Source organism: Strongylocentrotus purpuratus, unplaced genomic scaffold, assembly GCF_000002235.5.
Source record: "Strongylocentrotus purpuratus isolate Spur 01 unplaced genomic scaffold, Spur_5.0 spur5_scaffold_6, whole genome shotgun sequence".
Classification (NCBI taxonomy): domain Eukaryota; kingdom Metazoa; phylum Echinodermata; class Echinoidea; order Camarodonta; family Strongylocentrotidae; genus Strongylocentrotus; species Strongylocentrotus purpuratus.
Genome location: NW_022145612.1, coordinates 5,799,554 through 5,822,151, shown reverse-complemented (window position 1 = coordinate 5,822,151; position 22,598 = coordinate 5,799,554). Strand labels below are relative to the sequence as shown.

At 39.7% G+C, this 22,598-nt stretch overlaps 2 protein-coding genes across 2 annotated transcripts in view; both read left to right on the top strand.

The window, feature by feature from the left end:
- The first annotated feature begins 8,613 nt into the window (after positions 1-8,613).
- Positions 8,614-13,245, top strand: LOC115919439. Its single transcript, XM_030973258.1, has 2 exons — positions 8,614-8,991; positions 9,889-13,245. Exon 2 carries the CDS (start codon positions 10,084-10,086, stop codon positions 11,167-11,169), a length of 1,086 nt encoding a protein of 361 aa, XP_030829118.1. The 5' UTR covers positions 8,614-8,991; positions 9,889-10,083; the 3' UTR covers positions 11,170-13,245.
- Positions 12,332-22,598, top strand: part of LOC579659 (glutamate decarboxylase 1) — a 67,677-nt gene continuing 57,410 nt past the window's right edge. The window contains exon 1 of the mRNA XM_030973257.1: positions 12,332-12,382. The gene's annotated coding sequence lies outside the window, so the exon portion shown is untranslated. The remainder of the gene's footprint in view (positions 12,383-22,598) is intronic.

Sequence of the window (22,598 nt, the reverse complement as noted above, 5' to 3'; positions counted from 1 at the left end):
CGAACTATAATCTACTCGCGAAAGGGCCGCCTTTGGCGGCCTTTCGCACGCTGTGTGTGAGCGATATAAGGTGTTGGAAGGACCGTAGGCAGGGGCGGTGATTTCTTTTTATGACCGGGGGGGGGGGGGGGACGACGAAATGCAAGGAACGAGGGAGGAGTGACGTAATGAGCACAAACGTTTTTTTTTTTTTTGGGGGGGGGGGGAATCCGCATCACAAAGTATTTTTGATCAGATAGAGCAAAGCAAGTGGGGCGTAAATTGGCGCGGGGTCCAGGGGCGAAGCCCCATGGAGCTCAGAGTTTTTAGGCATTTCATAAGGGTCAGATGAGCATATTTAATAATAATAATAATTAACCGTTCTTGTATAGCACATAACACATAGTATTAAAACATGTCCCTAAGCGCTCTAGAGAAAAACACAACAAAATACAAAGACAAGATGTACTGGGTAACAGACAAAATGGATGAATTAAATGTTAAATAATATTTTGATACCTTATTTGTGACACTTGCATGCAGGTCACTAATCGGAGTGGGGTCCAGCATAGCTCCCGAGCCAGAAGATTTTTGCAATTTTATTTGTCTAAACGCTGCACTCTTGGGCCCTCCAATGCCTAATAGCAGTCTTTATTCAGTATTTACTGTACATTATTTTTTTGCACTTTTTCGAATTTTTCGAGGGGGGGGGGGGACGTCCCCCCGTGATCGCCGCCCCTGACCGTAGGCCTACTTGAGAGTTGACACAAGGATTGGAAAAACAAAACAAAAGAAGTTGGTGAATGTTAACAGAATCGCTTATATAGCGCATAACACTTATTTTATCAGAAGTCTCCAAGCTCCCGTTTTACAATAATCCAACATAATTACCCTGGCTTTATAGCTGACTGAGCAGCTGTCATGCGCTCGAGTTTCAAGGAAGAAATTCCCACAGGTCCCCATTTACTTCACCAGGGTGGAGTGCAGCATAATGTGGATGAATTTACTTCCTGGAGTGAGATTGGGTGCAGGGAGGTAGGAGTTTCCCCCCTCCCCTGCGAAGCGCGGAAGCTCTGACGTTTTATTAGATTATTAAAGAAAGAAGACGATTCGATGTACCATTCTCGATTCTCAATCCTTGTCTAAATTCAGTTCCCCCCATCCTCTCGCGCGAAGCGCGGAAGCTTTGACGTATCATTAAATTATTAGAGAAATAAGACGATCCGTTGTACCGTTCTCGACTCTTAATCCTTGTCTGAATTCAGTTTTCCCCCCCTCCCGCGCGAAGCAGGGAAGCTTTGACGTTTTAAATAATCATTACTCTTAATCCTTGTCTGAATTCATTTTCGCCCATCCCGCGCGAAGCTCGGAAGCTTTCACGTTTCATTAAATTATTAGAGAAAGAAGACGATTCGTTGTATCGTGTCCTTGACTGAATTCAGTTTCCCCGCGCGGAAGCTTTGCATTTCAATAAATTATTACGCTTAATCCTTGTCTGAATTCATTTTCGCCCATCTCGCGCGAAGCGCGGAAGCTTTCACGTTTCATTGAATTATTAGAGAAAGAAGACGATTCGTAGTATCGTGTCCTTGTCTGAGTCCAATTCCCCCCGCCCTCCCGCGCAATGCGCGGAAGCTTTGACGTTTCATTTAATTATTACTCCTAATCCTTGTCTATATTCATTTACGCCCATCCCTGCGCGAAGCGCGGAAGCTTTCGCATTCCATTACATTATTGGAGAAAGAAGACTATTCGTTGTATCGTGTCCTTGTCTAAATGCAGTTTCCCCACCTACCGCGCGAAGCGCGGAAGCTTTGACGGTTCAATAAATTATTACTCTTTATCCTTGTCTATATTAATTTTCCCCCTCCCGCGCGAAGCTTTACCGTGTCATTAAATTATTAGAGAAAGATGACGATTCGTTGTACCGTTCTCGACTCTTAATCTTCCTTTCTTCTTTCTCTCTCTCTCTCTCTCTCTCTCTCTCTTGGCCGGCGTTTTTTTTTTTTGGGGGGGGAGGGGAGGGGACCGCCCCCATTGCCCCCTGGCTACGCGCCTGTATCCTCTCTGTCTCTCTCTCCCACTCTCTACTGTTTTGCACTTTTTCGCTTCGCGCTTAACATTTAGCTCGTTGCTTTTGACGCTGCGGCTTAGCATTTGGCGCATTGCATTTCTATGATGCTGTTGATTGAATAAATTGAATAAATTCATCAATTCCTGATGAAGCCGTATGAGCGAGAATTAAATATTGTCCTGTCTCATATACGGTTGTCTCATTTACATATGTATTATGAAAATTGGTATATTGATGGTCATCTTGCAAGTAATAACCATAAACTACTCCCATCTGGCTCTCATCATTAATTTTTCTCCTCATTTTAATTTTTTTTTATGGTGAATTATTGGGGGGATGATTGTACAGGCCATCCCCCACCTGAAATATTGGGGGGGGGGGGGGGGAATATATCCCCCCCCCCCGGGATCGACACCCATGGCTATGGGAGTTGAAATGGCAAATATCAGCCTGGCAAATATATACACTATGTTGTAGTTACTCCTCACTGAAAAGAGCTAGCGGAATATTCGTTTTTGTAGCACTGATCTATTTCTATAACTCTTAATCTTGTAAACATACAGTGTAAACTGTGCTTACGTAATACCAATGGAATACAGATTTTTTACAATATTTACTTGTATGTTTTGAAGGATATTATGCGAGGGATGCTAGCGACCGAGCGAGAAAGTTTTTACATTTTTTATTAGTCTAACGCTGTACTCTTGGGCCCTCCAGAGCCTAAAAGTGTGTTGCAGTCTTTAGTCAGTATTTGCTATACATTTTTGTTTTTTGCACTTTTTCGAATGTTCTGGGGGGGGGGGGGGGAGATCCCCCTACAAAATTGAGGGGGACGTGTCCCGCCCTCACCCCCCCCCCCCCCCCCCCCCCGAAATCACCGCCCCTGTGTACTAGTAATTTTCAGAGTTCCCTGTTGTGCTAGCTTTTAGAGTTAAAATTGTTGTTATATCGCCAATTATGGGTCATTTTAATTCGTTCGAACTTTCATTTTGGTCTTCATCTAAATTATGAGTGACTTTTGGACATGAAAACACATACTTCTCATTTCCTTTCAGACAGAGCCCCAGCGCAATCCAATATCATAATCTCTCACGTTGAGGTGCAAGGCTCTGTCAAAGTTTTAACGAGAGAAACGAAATGGGGGTCATGATATCTCACCTGAATTACATTGGTTCCTGTGTTATAGTCATGGGGGGTGTTTTAAAGAGAGCTTTTTGTATTGCGGAACCTATAATCTACAAGCACCGCTTTTCAATATATATATATATACACTTGCACAACACACTCACCAACTCATACACAAAGATCGCTTGAACACTTTTTCATTTTAAGTTTACCTTAAGATTTTTTTTGTTTTGTTCTTGTTTTTTTTGAGGCCGCCATCCTTGTCAAGCTTTGCTTATGATTGCGGTCTCCTGCACTTTTCCACCAGAATAGTTAGGATAATACTTTAAATTTATGATAATATGTTATGGAAATAATAAGTTTCGTTATTATAATTATGTACATATATTATGTAAAAAAACATTTTGACATGAAGAAATTATTGTTTGTTTATGTTGTATTATACCTTACATGTATATTATGTTATTTGTTATTCAGTTATATTTTATTTGGAAAAAATGCAGAAATAAAATCAAATCAAATCAAATCAAATAAGTTCCTCACATTGTACTTATCTGACATGTGAATTGAATATCATTATAACGTAGTAGTAGTAGTAGTAGTAGTAGTATTAGTAGTAGTAGTAGTACTATAGTAGTAGTAGTAGTAGTAGTAGTAGTAGTACTATAGAAGTAGTAGTAGTAGAAGTAGTAGTAGTAGTAGTAGTAGTAGTAGTACTATAGTAGTAGTAGTAGTAGTAGTAGTAGTAATAGTAGTAGTAATAGTAATAGTAGTAGTAGTAGTAGTAGTAGTAGTAGTGATAGCAGTAGCAGCAGTAGTAGCATATTAGAAGAAGAGTATTTATCGTTTAGACTCTAATCATATACAAATTTATAATTTGTGATAGTCTCTAGCATGGAAGCTACGTGCGCCTGTGCTATAGTTCACATATAGCTGTATAGTACGCGAGATCAAACATGAAACATGATTGGTTGAGACTTGAGAGTACATTTTCACAATGATTCTCATTGGAGAATCAATGAAACATGGACGTGTCGGGGGCGTAACCCAACAGCTGACAAAATGCCCTCGACATATTTTGCTGTATAGAAATGGCCCGTCTTTTCAAAAAGGCCGCACCATCCCCTCCAAACACCTATAAATATCGACCCTCTAGCTTTAAAACTTATTTTATAAATTTCATGTTTCCAAAGTGCTCCGAGAAAGAAAAACATGAAGCCTGGTTTGGTCATTTTCTTAGTTGCTTCACCCACAACAAAAAGTGAGTCATTTGACACATTTAAGCATAATTTTCGTGAGTCAGGTGTAAATTGACTCATTAGTAACAACCAATGAGTCTCTATTGTCTCATTTATATTTCACCAGTGTGTCAATCATGAGCTGACGCATTTGCAAAATGCTTCGACTGACTCACATGGTCGTAAAAAATGAGTCAAGATCGACATAAGAGCATTTTAGAAGAAAAAAGTGAGTCAACTTGAAAGTGAGGCTGTATGCATGCGCGCGCATGCTTTCGTGACGTCATCCAAAATGCGCATTCTCGAGCCATATTTGAATTCCCGATCGACGACGCGACGTCGCCATCTTATATCTTGGATTCAGAAGAGTTTTGACTGCAGCTAGTGAAAAATTGGTACGCATAATTCGTCGCTGTTTTCACGAAGTGACGGTAGTGAAAAAAAATTGCATTCACTTTGTGTTACGATTTTCCTCACTACCGTCACTTCGTGAAAACAAGGACGAATTATTCATATGGTTTTAAACGATGATTTTTATGACTGGATTCGTGGGCTGAATCTTCTGATTATTATACAAATGATGCATGCGTTCATTTTACGATATCCGCACTCGAGTTGATGAGGCTGTGTGTAACTTAACTATATAATTCTGCTGTATCGCACGAAGCCGTGTCGAATGAAAACATGCATGATCTTGCATCATTGTTTTATACAACGAAACTCCTAGATCCTTGTTATTTGATGTAAAACGAATTAATTCAAGATTGTTTCGTGACAGTATGGGTGACAAATAAATCTCAAGTTAAGGCTTAATTTAGTGCGTACAAAGTAGATTTTTCAGATTCGGGTAGCGGGACCACCAATTACATCGCTAAAATGTGATATTTTAGGATATATTTTCCATTGCAAATGTGGACAGTGACTCTGGCATGGTATGGTATGTGTGTGATAGGCCTAGGGAGTAGGGGGGTCTATGTCATGATGCACCCACAACAAAAAGTGAGTCACCCTTACTCAAATTGATGAGTCACTGGTTTGTCCGTACAGCGAAACACTTGAAGGATCATGTGAGTCACTATGACTCGATACAAATGAGTCTCTTAGATAAATAAGACTCATTTGTATCGAGTCATAGTGACTCACATGATCCTTCAAGTGTTTCGCTGTACGGACAAACCAGTGACTCATCAATTTGAGTAAGGGTGACTCACTTTTTGTTGTGGGTGCATCATGACATAGACCCCCCTACTCCCTAGGCCTATCACACACATACCATACCATGCTAGAGTCACTGTCCACATTTGCAATGGAAAATATATCCTAAAATATCACATTTTAGCGATGTAATCGGTGGTCCCGCTACCCGAATCTGAAAAATCTACTTTGTACGCACTAAATTAAGCCTTAACTTGAGATTTATTTGTCACCCATACTGTCACGAAACAATCTTGAATTAATTCGTTTTACATCAAATAACAAGGATCTAGGAGTTTCGTTGTATAAAACAATGATGCAAGATCATGCATGTTTTCATTCGACACGGCTTCGTGCGATACAGTAGAATCTATACACTATGAACATGACTGACAATGAGAGCGGACAAAATATACAGTTCCTCAGGTAGACAAAGGAACATCCCTTCACAGCTATTATGTAAAAAGGTGAATATGCATGTGACACCTGTTCTACACATTTTTACATAATAGCAGTAAGGGATGTTCCTTTGTCTACCTGAGGAACTGTATATTTTGTCCGCTCTCATTGTCAGTCATGTTCATAGTGATAGTTAAGTTACACACAGCCTCATCAACTCGAGTGCGGATATCGTAAAATGAACGCATGCATCATTTGTATAATAATCAGATATGGCTCGAGAATGCGCATTTTGGATGACGTCACGAAAGCATGCGCGCGCATGCATACAGCCTCACTTTCAAGTTGACTCACTTTTTTCTTCTAAAATGCTCTTATGTCGATCTTGACTCATTTTTTACGACCATGTGAGTCAGTCGAAGCATTTTGCAAATGCGTCAGCTCATGATTGACACACTGGTGAAATATAAATGAGTCAATAGAGACTCATTGGTTGTTACTAATGAGTCAATTTACACCTGACTCACGAAAATTATGCTTAAATGTGTCAAATGACTCACTTTTTGTTGTGGGTGAATTTGATTCCCACTAAGACACTGTTCCACCCTGTATATCACATGTACTCGAAAGTACGACTTGCAGCTTCGTTAAATAATATCATTGTATTTGCTGATGGTTATATAGATGTTATTTTCCCCCTGATCTTTCGGTGTCAATGATTAATTTGGTTCTGGTTTGGCACATCATAAGGCCTACATGTAGGTGTTCTTGATCATCAGGATTATATTTCCTGTGTTTCCTATACATCCCCAATATGCATATCGTTTGACTTTAATGACTGGAAGTCTAAACAGTAACGGTATTCCTGTAAATTGGAAGTAGTCGGTCGGAATTATTGTGGGTGATGGTGGTCCTTTTTTAAACGGAAAAGGTTTTAGGAGTGTACGAGCCTTTAATTAAAAACTTGCGAGAGTAATAATGGTTTTCTTTCGTATAGGGCTACTGTGCATGAGTAATCATGTGTTTTTCGCGGGGAAAAAAAGTTCTTTTGGGATTCCAATTTTTAGAGTCTCTATTTTCAAGGTGATACTGATATGGTCGAAGATACGTCATACGCCGGGATGTCAAATTGTTTTTTCGCAAACAACTCTTCCTCTCGATCGCGGTGATCGATGAATCGCATGCAGTCTGGCAAAGACAATCGGAGTCCTTGCTCGCATCGCTTTCGCAGCGGAGCTCGCACAAAATAATCCACTACCTTTTCCGGGGGAGAAAACTTTTCCTGCACATTTGAACCCTCGGTAATAATTATCAAATTACTATGCACCAGGCGCGGATCCAGGATTTCTTGGGGGGGGGGGGGGCCCAAATTTGAAATTATGCGAGCCAAATTTTGGTACATAATGGTGACCAGCAGTGATGTAATTAGGGGGGTGGGTTCAGGGAGGGGCGTGTTTTCACCTACCCTCCTCCGCGAAGTGCGGAAGCTTTGACATTTCAATAAATTATTAGAGAAAGAAGACGATTCGTTTTACCGTTCCCAAAAATAATCCTCGTCTGAATTATGTTCCCTCCCCCCCCCCCCCTCGCGCGGAAGCTTTAACGTTTCATTCAATCATTAGAGAAAGAAGACAATTCGTTGTGTCGTGTTATCGACTCCTAATCTTCGTCTAAATTCAGTTTCCCCCCTCCCGCGCGAAGCGCGAAAGATTTTTTAGAGAAAGAATACCAATCGTTGTAACGTTCTCGACTCTTAATCCATGTCTGAATATCAAAAATGTTCTTTGTCTACATCCTTTTCTTCATACGTCCTCTTCCTTTTCACTCCTCTATTTTTTTGGCCGGCGGTTTTTGGGGGACCATACTGCCCCCCTGGCTACGCGCCTGCGGTCAGATGAACATATTATGTTGATACCTTGTTCGCCCCCGGAAGGTCAGGGGTTTAAGGCAATAATTTACGGTCAGATTAGCACTCAGGGGTCCGCCTTAGGGCCCTAGGCGGGGTCCAGAGGGCAGAGCCCCGGAAGTTCAGGGGTTTTAGGCATTTAATTACGGTCAGATGAGCATTATTTTGATACCTAATTGTGACACTGGCAGGTCCCTAATTGGCGTGGGGTTCAGGGGTCGGAGCCCTTGGAAGCCCAAGGGTTTTAGGCACTCAATTACTCTACCTCATCGTATGGGAAATGTTGTTTCCACAGAGTTTTTGGATAATCTAATTACAAAAATAATGATAGCATTCAAGAGAGTGCGTTTCTATCTACTAGTGGGTGTTTTTAAACTTTTTAATTTAGGCACAGGCTTTGGAGTTATAGTTTAATGGATTTTGTCTGACATTTTCTTGGGTTATGTAAAATGGATTTCAAGTTTAAAGATAATAGTCACGTTTGTATAGAGCTTCTATGCGTCTAAACGCCTTACATATTACCACGGTCGTTGGATTCCATTGCTAACGAAAAGTCGTGTATAGGTTTACTAGGAGATCCTCTCCGAAGCCGCTATCAATGTTATTGGAGATAGTCGAGTTATGGTACGTTGTTCCTTAATCATGGTCTATAGCTTTTTGAGCAAATGCTGAACCGTGTATAATATTTTGATTATGATCTACGCGTAAAAACACATGTTATACCCCTATAGAGATATACTCTTTGTCTTTGATGACTCACTAATAAATGCCCACTCCACTTTAGTTAGTAAATGCCCACCCCCTTTGTTCCTAACTTTGTATTGTTTAGTAAGTTTATATGAGTTTGCTATGTCCAGTGAGCACAAAGAAACTCTATTCTCAGAAGTACAGGCTAAGGATTAATCTCCCCAGTTTAGTAAACATTACCCTACCAGCATAAATGGACGAACTTGGAGATTAAGACTTGAGCAGGGATCGGTCAGCATGCATAGTGTACAACATGTGTCATTCTACATTTTGAGTGAGCACTGAGTACACCAACTGACTTGTTTCTCCTCATCTTTGATTATTTCCAGGTAAGACAATATCATTTCTATCTATGTATTTTGATATTAGTAGGTATACATGTATATTGTATATTTTATGTATTCATGCTAAAGTAATACATTTTACTAGTATTCCATCCATAGTATTTAGTAGTTTAGTAGGTTATTGAACAAGTGAATTATAATGCATTAAGATATAAAGCATGATGCGCAGTTAGCTTGTGAACAGTGTAAGTAACTGTCTGTTTGGCTTTCTATTAGTTAGTTTGTTATAGAGTACATAGTCAGTTTGATGTGATGATTAAAAGTGTCATTACTAGTTTTGAGATTCAGTTTAGTAGTTTGTTGAACTACATTTTAAGGTTCATGTTGTTTCATATAGGTTTTACTGGATGGTATAATGGAACTTGTATTAAATAATCCTTGATTATTTAAGGGAGTTTACTTGGATACTGTTTGATAATAATAGTATGACTTCTTTATTAGTATGTATGTTCACGAGAACATAAGGATAGTTAAAGGAAAAGTCATGGTTTATATGAACATGGTATCTTTAATATAAACATGATCCGGGTTCGTGCTCGGGTTGGTATGTAATGTATATTGTAACTTGTTAGCGTTTAAGAATACATTAATTCACAGGTAGTATTTAGCAACTTCAAAGGAACATCCTTAAGGATGAAAGTGTTAACAAGTGTGATGTACAAGACGTTTGATAGTAATTATTATGGTTATTTATCCATTAGGATAAGAAGACGGAAAACATTATAATTCTAGAATGTTTGTTCTTACAATATTGCTATTGTATGATGATTTCTGTTATTTGTTGATATTTATTATTGAGATAATAAATGTGTCATTCTACATTTTGAGTGAGCACTGAGTACACCAACTGACTTGTTTCTCCTCATCTTTGATTATTTCCAGTTATTTACAGTAACCATCCCTACACGCCATGGGGGTGTAACATTTTGGAGGCACTGCCCGGATGATGTCACCAGTCTTGATGTTCTCGATGGACTAAAGCTGCAAGTCATCATCCTATGAGACGAGCGGGGTAGACTGACCTGATCCAGACCAAGCCGCTTCTCACCAACTCCTACAGTAGCCGGAGCGTCAAGGATGGAGGACCTTATAGATGATGTCACCAAGGGACTAAAAGGGTGCAGCATAGAGGGACTCATAGACGTGTTGACGACCCTGGGATTGCCAGAGGATAAGGTGAGTGTAGGTAAGGAAAGGGGTAGGTCAGAGCTCGTGAGGCTTGTTAAAAAGCATCTGTACAGCGACGAGATGGCGGACAGCGAAGACCGTGGAGAGGCAACGTGGAAGATGGTGGCGGACGCCATTGGTACCAAGGGTGAGGTAATGGAAACCAAGCAAGAGACGGAGGTAGCCTCATCCCCATTGACCATTGGTAGGGCCCAACCGGAAACGACGCCTTGGCGAAGGGAATTCAAGATTTCCGGTCAGGTTGGGGAGGCAGGACAGAGGGAGAGGCTAAGCTTTATGAGCCTCATCCATCAGATCGAGCGGGGAAAAGAGAGGGGATATGCAGATGAGGAGATCGTTGACGCTGTGATTCGAGCAATGGCGCCTGGTCTGACCCTAAGGGCGTATCTCGAGTCGAAGCCCCAGCTCAATCTCCCCACCCTCCGTCGGCTCATCAGATCACACTATCAAGAAAAAGAGGCCATGGAGCTGTACCACGAATTGAGTAGGGCTGCACAAGGTCAGAGGGAGTCGGCCCATGATTTCTTGTTAAGGCTGCTCGCCCTGAAGCAAAAGATTATGTTTGTGTCAAAGGAGGCCGGCTCGTCATTTCATTACAACGGTTCTCTAGTGGAGAATATGTTCAGGCACTCTGCCTTGACTGGCATATTGAATGAGGGGATACGGAATGATATGAAGCCCTACCTGAATGACTCAGCAGCCAGCGACGAGGACCTCTTAGAAAAAGTCAACCTCTCCGCCAATAATGAGACGGAGCGGCTAAATAAGCACAAGAGGAGGACGCCAGCCCAAGTCAATACCGTACAAGAAACACCAGAGGCCAAAATTGACATGAACAGCATACATAAGGAGATCAAGGCTTTGATCAGGGCAGAGATTGCAGCCATCCGAGATGGGAATCCAGCTCCTGTTCGTGAAAGCACGGCCCAGCGAGACAACGTCACCCTCCTTCAAGGCTCACCTACGACAGTTTAGGAGATCCTACCCTTCAACCAATTCAACCAAACCTGATGCATATTCCAGCTACACTGAACGACCAGCATCAGTTTGTCTCCCCTCTTCCTAATAATAAGTCTCACGTTGCTCCTTTCATGCCCCAGACCTTATCTATGCCTTATCCTCCCCCACATGATATGTTTTTTCAGTATCAATTATTTAACCAAAGCTCTGGCCAGGTACCACGCAACCCACCACTACCAATCCCAGAAGTGCAGCAGCCAGTGGGACCAGCATCGCAGCCACCCGGGCCAACACCGCAGTTGATGAGACCAGCAATGACTAAGAGCATGAGTGTAGCTAAGAGGCTACGTCACCGGTAGGAGGTTGAAATTAAATGTACAGAAAAGTTTCACTGAAGATGTATAACTGAAAAGTCTAAATGCAAATTAATATACGTATAGATGTTGAGATTCCAAAACAGAAACTTTAATGAGTCTACAAGAAGAAGCACTACGTAGTGTAACAGGATAGGAGATAACCTTTGCAGCATTTGACAAATTAGTACTTATGTTGTACAAGAGGGTTTCTCAAAGGGTATGACTCATTAATGTTGTCATAGTTGATATGTTATTAGGGATATATTCTCTTTCTATTGAGTTAGTATTTAGGATCTATAGATTCAAGTTGGGACCGTACACCCTGACTTACTTACTTTATTTGATAGATGTATATATAGCATAACTATAATGACTATGTTACACCGATGTAACAGTTTGAAGGAATCAGAGGTATATTTTCTTGGTTTAAACATTGGGATTTTTTTTTTCCCTCACAGTTATGACATTGCTTAAGTGTCAAGTGGACGTTTATTTTTTTTGGTGGGGGAAGGTGTTATACCCTATAGAGATATACTCTTTGTCTTTGATGACTCACTAATAAATGCCCACTCCACTTTAGTTAGTAAATGCCCACCCCCTTTGTTCCTAACTTTGTATTGTTTAGTAAGTTTATATGAGTTTGCTATGTCCAGTGAGCACAAAGAAACTCTATTCTCAGAAGTACAGGCTAAGGATTAATCTCCCCAGTTTAGTAAACATTACCCTACCAGCATAAATGGACGAACTTGGAGATTAAGACTTGAGCAGGGATCGGTCAGCATGCATAGTGTACAACATGTGTCATTCTACATTTTGAGTGAGCACTGAGTATACCAACTGACTTGTTTCTCCTCATCTTTGATTATTTCCAGGTAAGACAATATCATTTCTATCTATGTATTTTGATATTAGTAGGTATACATGTATATTGTATATTTTATGTATTCATGCTAAAGTAATACATTTTACTAGTATTCCATCCATAGTATTTAGTAGTTTAGTAGGTTATTGAACAAGTGAATTATAATGCATTAAGATATAAAGCATGATGCGCAGTTAGCTTGTGAACAGTGTAAGTAACTGTCTGTTTGGCTTTCTATTAGTTAGTTTGTTATAGAGTACATAGTCATTTTGATGTGATGATTAAAAGTGTCATTACTAGTTTTGAGATTCAGTTTAGTAGTTTGTTGAACTACATTTTAAGGTTCATGTTGTTTCATATAGGTTTTACTGGATGGTATAATGGAACTTGTATTAAATAATCCTTGATTATTTAAGGGAGTTTACTTGGATACTGTTTGATAATAATAGTATGACTTCTTTATTAGTATGTATGTTCATGAGAACATAAGGATAGTTAAAGGAAAAGTCATGGTTTATATGAACATGGTATCTTTAATATAAACATGATCCGGGTTCGTGCTCGGGTTGGTATGTAATGTATATTGTAACTTGTTAGCGTTTAAGAATACATTAATTCACAGGTAGTATTTAGCAACTTCAAAGGAACATCCTTAAGGATGAAAGTGTTAACAAGTGTGATGTACAAGACGTTTGATAGTAATTATTATGGTTATTTATCCATTAGGATAAGAAGACGGAAAACATTATAATTCTAGAATGTTTGTTCTTACAATATTGCTATTGTATGATGAATCCTGTTATTTGTTGATATTTATTATGGAGATAATAAATGTGTCATTCTACATTTTGAGTGAGCACTGAGTACACCAACCGACTTGTTTCTCCTCATCTTTGATTATTTCCAGTTATTTACAGTAACCATCCCTACACGCCATGGGGGTGTAACACATACACATATCAACATATAATTTAACTCGTGATTAAAAATGTGGATTTTCTATACCTTCACATTTTGTCTCATTTACATATAGATAGAACTTTTCTTGGCCACAGAAACCAACTCTCCTTTAAACACAAGTGCCATATGGTATTATTTTATCTCCCATGTAAATGAGACAAAATGTGAAGGTATAGAAAATCCACATTTTTAATCACGAGTTAAATTATATACACATATCAACATATAATTTAACTCGTGGTAAAAAATGTGGATTTTCTATACCTTCACATTTTGTCTCACTTACATATAGATAGAACATTTCTTGGCCACAGAAACCAACTCTCCTTTACACACAAGTGCCATATGGTATTACTTTATCTCCCACGTCATTGATGGTTATTAGGTGGTTATTTTACCTGACTGCTTAAAAAGCATAAATGCTTGTAAGTAAGCAACCAGACGGCCAACCAGGCGCGGATCCAGGATTTCTTGGGGGGGGGGGCCAATTTTGAAATTATGCAAGCCAAATATTGGTACGTAATGGTGACCAGCAGTGATGTAATTGGGGGGGGGGGGTGCAGGGAAGGACGAGTTTCCCCCCTCCCTCCTTCGCGAAGCGCGGAAGCTTTGACATTTCAATAAATTATTAGAGATAGGAGACGATTCGTTGTACCGTTCCCAAAAATAATCCTCCTCTGAATTATGTTCCCCCCCCCCTCACGCGGAAGCTTTTACGTTTCATTAAATCATTAGAGAAAGAAGACGATTCGTTGTGTCGTTATCGACTCTTAATCTTCGTCTAAATTCAGGTTCCCCCTCTCGCGCGAAGCGCGGAGGATTTTACGTTTCATTAAATTATTAGAGAAAGAAGACGAATCGTTGTGACGTTTTCGACTCTTAATCCTTGTCTGAATTTCGAAATGTTCTTTGTCTACTCCCTTTTCCTTTTCACTCCTCTCTTTTTTTGGCCGGCATTTTTTGGGGGACCACCCCACCGCCCCCCTGGCTACGCGCCTGCGGTCAGATGAACATTATGTTGATACCTTGTCCGCCCCGGAAGCTCAGGGGTTTAAGGCAATAATTTACGGTCAGATTAGCACTCAGGGGTCCGCCTTAGTGCCCTCGGCGGGGTCCAGGGGCAGAGCCCCCGAAGTTCAGGGGTTTTAGACTTTTAATTACGGTCAGATAAGCATTATTTTGATACCTAATTGTGACACTGGCAGGTTACTAATTGGCGTAGGGTTCAGGGGTCGGAGCCCCCGGAAGCCCAAGGGTTTTAGGCACTCAATTACGGTCAGATGAGTATCAAGGGGCCCGCCTTAGGGCTCTTTGTCGGGTCCAGGGGGCAGAGCCCCCGGAAGTTCAGGGGTTTAGGTGTTTAATTACGGTCAGATGAGCATTTTTTGATACCTTATTATTTTGTGACACTGGCAGGAAACTATTTGGCGTGGGGCCCAGGCGGCAAAGCCCACAGAAATCAGGGGTTTTAGGCATTAAATTACCAACAGATGAGCATCTAAGAGCCCGCCTTAGGGCCCTAGGTGGAATCCAGGGGGCAGAGCCCTCGGGGTTTTAGGCATTTAATCATGGTCAGATGAGCATATTTTGATACCTCATTATAATGTGACACTGGCAGTTAACTATTTTTTTTTCTTTCTTGCTCTCTTTCTTTCTTTTTCTCTTTAATATACTTTTTCAAAAAAGTGGGTGGTGGGGGGGGGGGGGGGGGTTCAAGGATCCCGATCCCCGCCGTTCCGCGAGCCCTGACATGTAGGCATGTCAAGAAGCATTTCCTTGCCTGGCTGTAAATTTAGGAGTTTGTCATTTTCCAACAAACGCATAAAAAAAGTATAATATACTTAAAATTATGTCATTTTAGCATTATTTGTAAATCACCGTTATGGAATTAGAAATAAACCACGTTTGAATTTTATTCCCCCCCCCCCCCTCCCCGATCTACACCTTGTTGGCGGGAAAATTGCAACTGATATCACTTACCTTTCTTCATTCTCTTTCTTTTTCTTTCCCTTTCTCTCCTCTTTTCCTTTCCCTTCCCTTCCTTCTTTCTCTTTTATGTTTGCTGGAGGAGGGCAAGGTCATTTTGGCCCCACCCCGCTCCACACATTGTTGGCGGGATTAACCGCAACTGATCTCCCTTTCTTTTCTACTTTTTCTTTCTTCTTCCTCTTTTATATTCCCTTTTAGCTCTCCTCTTTTAAGGCAAGGGCCTTTTGTCCCCCCCCCCCCCCCCCTCCGATCCACAATCTGTTGGCGGGAAAATTGCAACTGATATCCCCCTTCTTTTGTTTTCTTCTTCCTCTTTTTTCCTTCCCTTTATCTCCTCTTCTTTTTTTATCTTTCCCTTTCCTTCCTTCTATTTTTATTTTTTGATTGGGGGGAGGCAACAGCCTGGGAGGCAAGACCTTTTGCCCCACCTCCCCGATCTCCTTCATCCCTCTTTTCCTTTCTTCTTCGTCTTCTTTTTTCCCCTTTCTCTCCTCTTTCCCTTTCCCTTCTTTTCCCTCTCTCTGTCTCCTTTCTTTTTTGCGGGGGGGGGGGGGGGGGGGGCCAAGGCCCGCTCGGCCCCCCCCCCCCCCTGGATCCGCGCCTGCTATGCACACGCCCACTGGTTTCGAAGTCCCGGAATCCAATCACTGCGAACTCTACCGCGATTATTTGCGCATCTGATGGGTAAATTGAAGCGGAGACATGAATGTGGTGCAAGCCTTTTCCCCCTCGATACTCCTAGCCAAACCGCCTAAAAATAAACAAACCAATCCGGATCCATGGTAGGCTGAGTATACAGAAAGATGCAGAGTATCGACTAAACGTCTTCAGTTATCAACCACAGCTAGGATCTCCATCTCTCTCTCTCTCTGTCTGTCCCTTTCCCTTTCCTTGTCACTCTCTCTCAATCACTTAATTCCCACACCTCTCTCTGTAGGCCTATATACAACTCTCTCACTTCCTGTATCTCTTTCCCAAGCTCTCCTCCTTTCTCTTTCTTTTTTTCTCTCTCTCCTGTCTTCCTCCCTTTTCATTTATCTTTCAATCATTACAGCTTCTCTCTCTCTCTCCCGATCCCACCCCCTCCCTCTCTCTCTTTCTAATTCTCTCTGTTTCTCCTTCAAGCTCTATGTAGTCTATTTTTGCGACAAGCCCTCCTTCCTCTTGATCTCTACATGATCTTATCTAAAAATTATCCACCATTCCTTCCGTTTTTCTCTTTTGTACTATGCCCAATATATAATTATCTTGGGGGACACTAAAAATAAGTGCTTCCAGTCCAAAAGCCGTACATATAAAAGTGCTATACATAAACTCTGTGTGTTAAAATGGTAAATTGGTAAAGAGAAACAAATAAAACAGGATTTAGAAAAAGGCTAGTTTAAAGGAGAATGGGATTAATTGACTTAGTTATATTTATTGTAAAGGAGGACTACAATGATGTATAAAAGTCCACTCGGTAACTCTATTCATTTTCAAGAGTAAAACAAACAAAAAGAGAACAATGAAAACAAGCAAAAAAAGTTACAAGAAAGGTACAATGTAAAACAAAAGATATCATTCAAGGTAACCGTTGATATGCATATATTAATTTCTTCTGGTATGTAAAAAGACTCGTTCGGCTCATATTTTACTTTTTTCTGCAATAAAGGCGACATTTTCCGGAATGGACAAAGTATTCGAGCACAATTACTGTGGTAACCTTTGACTTTAAATACAAACTATACAAAAATCACATCGAAAGAAAGTCATAATCAAGATGAAACGTTTTCGATATACAAATTTAACTACGGTCTACAGTAGTAAAATACACCGCCCCCCCCCTAAAAAAAAAAACGCCACAGTTTCATCATAATTGGAAGACGCCCCTTATAATTTTCTAATGATCTAACTACATTGCACGTTCATTTATTTTGTCCGCCATTTGGTTTCTATATTATGTTTTGGAGATAACAAGGGATTCGCTTGTCGGCCCGCTGGTAATCAGCGTGTTAGTTCAGCTTGCTCCGACTGAGAAGAGTTTTTTGTTTGGTAAGACGAGAAGCACTCACTTCCACTCTCAAGCAAACAAGGTGACGAGAATTAAGCTACATCTTCTAGCTCTACCAGAAGAAAGATTGAGAGTTAAAGGGCAACCCAACTTTCGTTGTATGAGTTCATTTTTTCGTTTAAATATAAAGACCCTCCTGATTCATGTTAGTGTGTTAGGCAAGTTGTCCGGCACTTCTGCACGTCGAAGTGACATTACCGACTCATCCAATTAGAAGTGACCGTACTCTGATAGTGATTACAAGTTGTTTTTTAATTCACAAGGTTCGCATTTTTTCTGCTTTCTTTTCGATTATTTTTCGATTACTAAAGGTTGGATTTTCCTTTAAGCTACATGTTTTTTTTCTTATCTCAAGGAATGACGAAACATTTAGCTCCATCTATTAGTTCCATAGGAGGAAATGTTGAGATTAAAGCTACATTTTCATGTTCAAAGGAATGTTACATGATTTCTCAAATGCACATACTTGAATTATTTCACACAGTATCGATGATTGCCAGCGGCAAACAATAAGCCATTGAAAAAACGAGAAATGGAGATCGGGGGGGGGGGGGGGGGTAACCAGGCGTCTTTAGCTTGTTATTACTTAGTATACAAATATATACAAAGGGAATTGTTGATTGATAATTGGAAAATGTCTCCGTTTGGCGTTACACATACACAATCATTTCGTTATTTCAATGCCTTGCATAGCTAAGGTATGATTAATTCATATATCAAATGCGGTTTTTGTATATCATATACCGGCCCAGCCTCAAATCAGCCTTAAAATACTGAAGTTGATAGATGGAGCAAACATCTTGTGTTCATTGACTGCAGAGATGAATGAAACGCCTTTGCTCTCATTTCATAGTCGTCTCCGCGATAATGAATGTGAACTGAATAATACCCTCAGGGATTACGCTCAGTAACTGTTGCGCAGCTACTGAGGACACAGGGGCACGTGCCCCCAGTCCAACATCGAAAAAGAGAAAAAAGAAAGAAAAGGAGACGAAGATAGAAATAGGAAAAGGGAGAACGGTGAAAGGACGAGGAAAGAAGACAATAGTTATTGGCAACTCCCGCACCTTCCTAATCAATTTCCTTGTAAATTCACATTTCATTTTCCGATTTAGACCGTTGCCCCTTCCATGATGCCAGCGATCCTTCAATATAGACTCACACTAATGCCACTGATTACGTTTGTGGGTAAAGGCAAGTGCTTGGACGGACTGGAAGCTTTTTTGTTTGGACGAATACTTGAGGGAATGGACTCTAAACCACGGTTCTAATAACGAGAAGTTCTGTATCCTGGCAAGGGTTCAATATGAATTAAATTCCAATGGTGCCATTGACGGAGCCGCTGCCAAGCGATTGGGGAATAACGAACTCGCAATAAGTCTTTCCTAATCGTTTATAATAGTTATATTTTGTCAACGATGCACGCTATCTTTGCAGACTAATGACCCTTTCCTATGTATAATTTCAAGCGACCTTACATGTTAAAGTGTTGCAAACATATGGAAATAACTAAACATCAACTCAAATCAAAGCTACTTATTCAAATCTGGAATAAAAGTACTTTGTTATCTATGTGTTTACACTATTGGCTGTTCTTAATGAAACCCATAATTTTGATATGTGAGATTTACATATTTTCCTGGACATCCTGACAGAAACTATGAGTCGCACAAGTCGGTTTGAAGAGCCTTCTACTTCTCTGGACCTAAGCTGTCGAATAACCTTCCACAATCTATCAGGAACGCTGAGTCTATGTCAACGTTCATGTCAGTCCTCGAGACTTTTCTGTCACCGGCTACGAAATCATCTCAAGAATAATACTAATGCCCACAAAGACTAATGGAAAATGGTCTTAATTTAATAATGTTTACAATGATTATAAAATATATTGTTATATCAAACATGGTGAATTGAACAAAAATAGAACTTAGAAATAAATAAAATTACAGATCAAGGATTGATTGCAGATCAGTGATGCTTGTACATGGACAAAATTAGTATCACAATTTGAATTCATGGGAATTTAATATTGATAAGACTATAAATCAGTTATAATTGTGTTTCACTTACAAATGGAATACTATAAACAAATTTCATGTAACATTACACTGATTAATGGTTAATCGGTAATATTAGAGCTTCTATTCAACCAGACAGGAAACGAAGATTTTTTTTTTAATACCCCCAAAGTCTAAATTTTTAAGATATTCGGAAATTGCTAAAAGAAAATCAATACAAAATAGGGTTCCCTGATTAGTAGTCTACTCAAGGAAGCTAGAAAATGAGGGATTACTTAGCGCACGGATGTAACATGATTAACTACTGTTCATGGTACAGCCGACCTCGATCGCGATGGCTTGACTCAGCTGTGTGTATCTTACTCATTTAGGGTCGCCACGGGTTATGTTTTCGCTCCCATCAATATTTCGGAGGAAAGCTTGACGTTCTAGAATGCCAATGCATCGTTCCGATGTCGTTTCGCCGAGGTTGGGTAATGCAAAAATCAATGGTCGGACGTATACGGATGGAGTAGAGGATATTCAGTGACGATTATTGGTATGATTGATCAGCCTTTTATAGAGGTCATCGCACGGATGGAGGAATAGAGAAGGAATAGAAAGGAAGATTAGGGAAAGGAGATGGATGGCTGGATCAGAACGTGGTTGGCAAATGGAAATGAAAAGATATACACTACAATAAATTGGATTATATATAAAGTACCGAACTGCTTACGTCATATTCGCTCATCGTCTAGGCTAAGCCTACTGGTTCCAAATAACAGGGCCTGGGCATGAGGTTCACTGCGAAATCATTCAAGCAACGGGCTAAAGCAGGACAAATTCTGTGTTTGGGGCTGGTGTGATCACCACACCATTGTTTAGCACAAAATTGTTAGGAACCAGCAACTTTGACACCTTGGCCAGTATGTCGTCACACTTTGGTACTCTATTGCATATTAATTGAAATTATATATATTCGAAGTAAAATTAATGTGGATATCGATGTTTCTTAGATCAAACAGTTTTCCTATCTCGAATTATTCTAAAGTTACCCTTTTTCATATTGATAATAATTATAATAGTGGTAATTTATACTGCGCTATTATACACAAAGTAGTACCATAGCATTTAAAATACAGAAACATTTTCAAAATTAAAAGCCATTGTGGGAAAAGCTGGGTCTCCAATTGTATTTTGAACGTGGAAAGATTTCCATACGAATTGAGCATGTTGTTCCAAACTCGATAATGAAATTACGTATCATATACTGCGCCCTGTGGGGATAGTATGCAAATGACTATGAATGAGAACGTTTCAATCTCGTTAAGACCTCTAATAACAGAGCAGGAATCCAAGGTCAAGATTTGCATGTACATATTTTGATGCTACACTCTGATAAACCGTATACCTAGCTACTTAACCTTATATTATAAATGTTAGTAATCTTAGCAACCAGGGCTTGTGAAGAGTTACAATTCCTATATCCATTTTAATAATAATAATAATATTTAATTTTATATAGCGCTTAATACAAATGTCTCTAAGCGCTTTACAAATATATTATTATTACCCCGCACACAATGTGTGCACAATCTCCACTCCCTGGGGAGCATTCCAGCCAGGCGTTATTTTCATATCTATCATTCAAGTAGGCCTTTAATTTGTTATGTGATATGTTTTTTTTCTACATGTTTCATTATTTTATGTAGGGAGGAGCACTCTTTCTGCTATTTGTATGTGTTGAAATGATCTTGAAATATAACAAAACTATGGCCACAACAGATAATGACAAAGTGTCCACTGTAGACAGGTGGCCTTTGTAGACAGGTTTCGTAACACATATTTTCTCTTGAGGGAGACGAAATGCATGCCCACTATATTTGACGGGTTGCCTTTACAGAGAGGTGGCCACCAAGGCAGCTTTACATGTACCGCATACTCTATAATTATTACTTTACCACTTACAAATGAATATTCATTCGAATTAAAAACCATAGTTTTGAATTCATTAATGCGGAAGTTCTTTTCAACAGCTGTGCATTAAATAATATATTTTTCTCTAAGGCAGCTTGAGGCTCTTTTGCGGGTTTTTTTAGTGCTCAGGATGACTCTTTAACTGTAAAGGTAAAAGGTAAAGGTAAAGGTAAAAATCGGGCTCCATTAATGTTTGAACAAAATCCTAACTTCACATCTACCTTGGATTTTGCTGAATTTTACAAACTGGTTGCAAACAAAAATAAAATAAAAAAAACCTTAACTCGTTCTGCTTCGCCATTCATCACAAACACCGCGCCACTGTTTATGCTTATCCGATATTTTTTTATTACTGAGTATACACATTTTGATTGACTTGATTTGATTATTTTTCAATTTCGGAGACTAAGAATAAGGATAGCCCGAGAGAACAGCTAAATCAATCACATCATCGACTGGCGGGAATCTAAAACGGAAAATGAAGAACGACAGGTTTGCAATTGGTCATAAAGGAAGGGGGAAATGGGTAGAAATGAAGCTTAATGTAGAATGCCATAATCTCGTTTGGAAAATTGCCTCATATCCATTTCACCGAGGGAAGGGGGGGGGGGCTCAAAATTTGTATGTGTCCATTTGGGATACGTTTTGGTTGAAACACACTATAGCTCATGCGTCAATAGTAGGTTGTGGTACATTACTGTATACACCTTTGATGTTTATTGTTGTTTATTTTTTAATGATTGTTTATTATTTTAGAGTCCACAATCGATTTGAGTGATTTCTAGAGAAAAAAGAGAAAATGACAAAGAGAAAAGTAAAAAGAAGAATAAGAAAAGGAAAACGAAGAATAAGATTTTAAAAAGCTGATTAAAGTAGAGAAGATGAGAAAAGATTAAGACGAAGATGAACAGAAAGTAAGGAGGAAAGGAGGGAAACCTAAAATATATCCAGAAAAAGAACTTGACAACGGCGTAATGATGAGAGGAAGAAGAAAAAGAAGAAGATGATGACAATGATAATGGTGATGACGATAATGATGATGGTGACAACGATGATGATGATGAAGATGATGACAATGATGATGATGATAATGTTGATGGTGACAACCATGATGATGATGATGATGATAATGTTGATGGTGACAACGATGATGGTGATGATGATGATGATGATGATGATAATGTTGATGGTGACAACGATGATGATGATGATGATGATGATGATGATGATGATGATAATGTTGATGGTGACAA

Bases quoted from the DNA above. Each gene is read 5' to 3' on its own strand.
- LOC115919439 (XM_030973258.1), top strand. From the start codon at position 10,084: ATGGAGGACCTTATAGATGATGTCACCAAGGGACTAAAAGGGTGCAGC.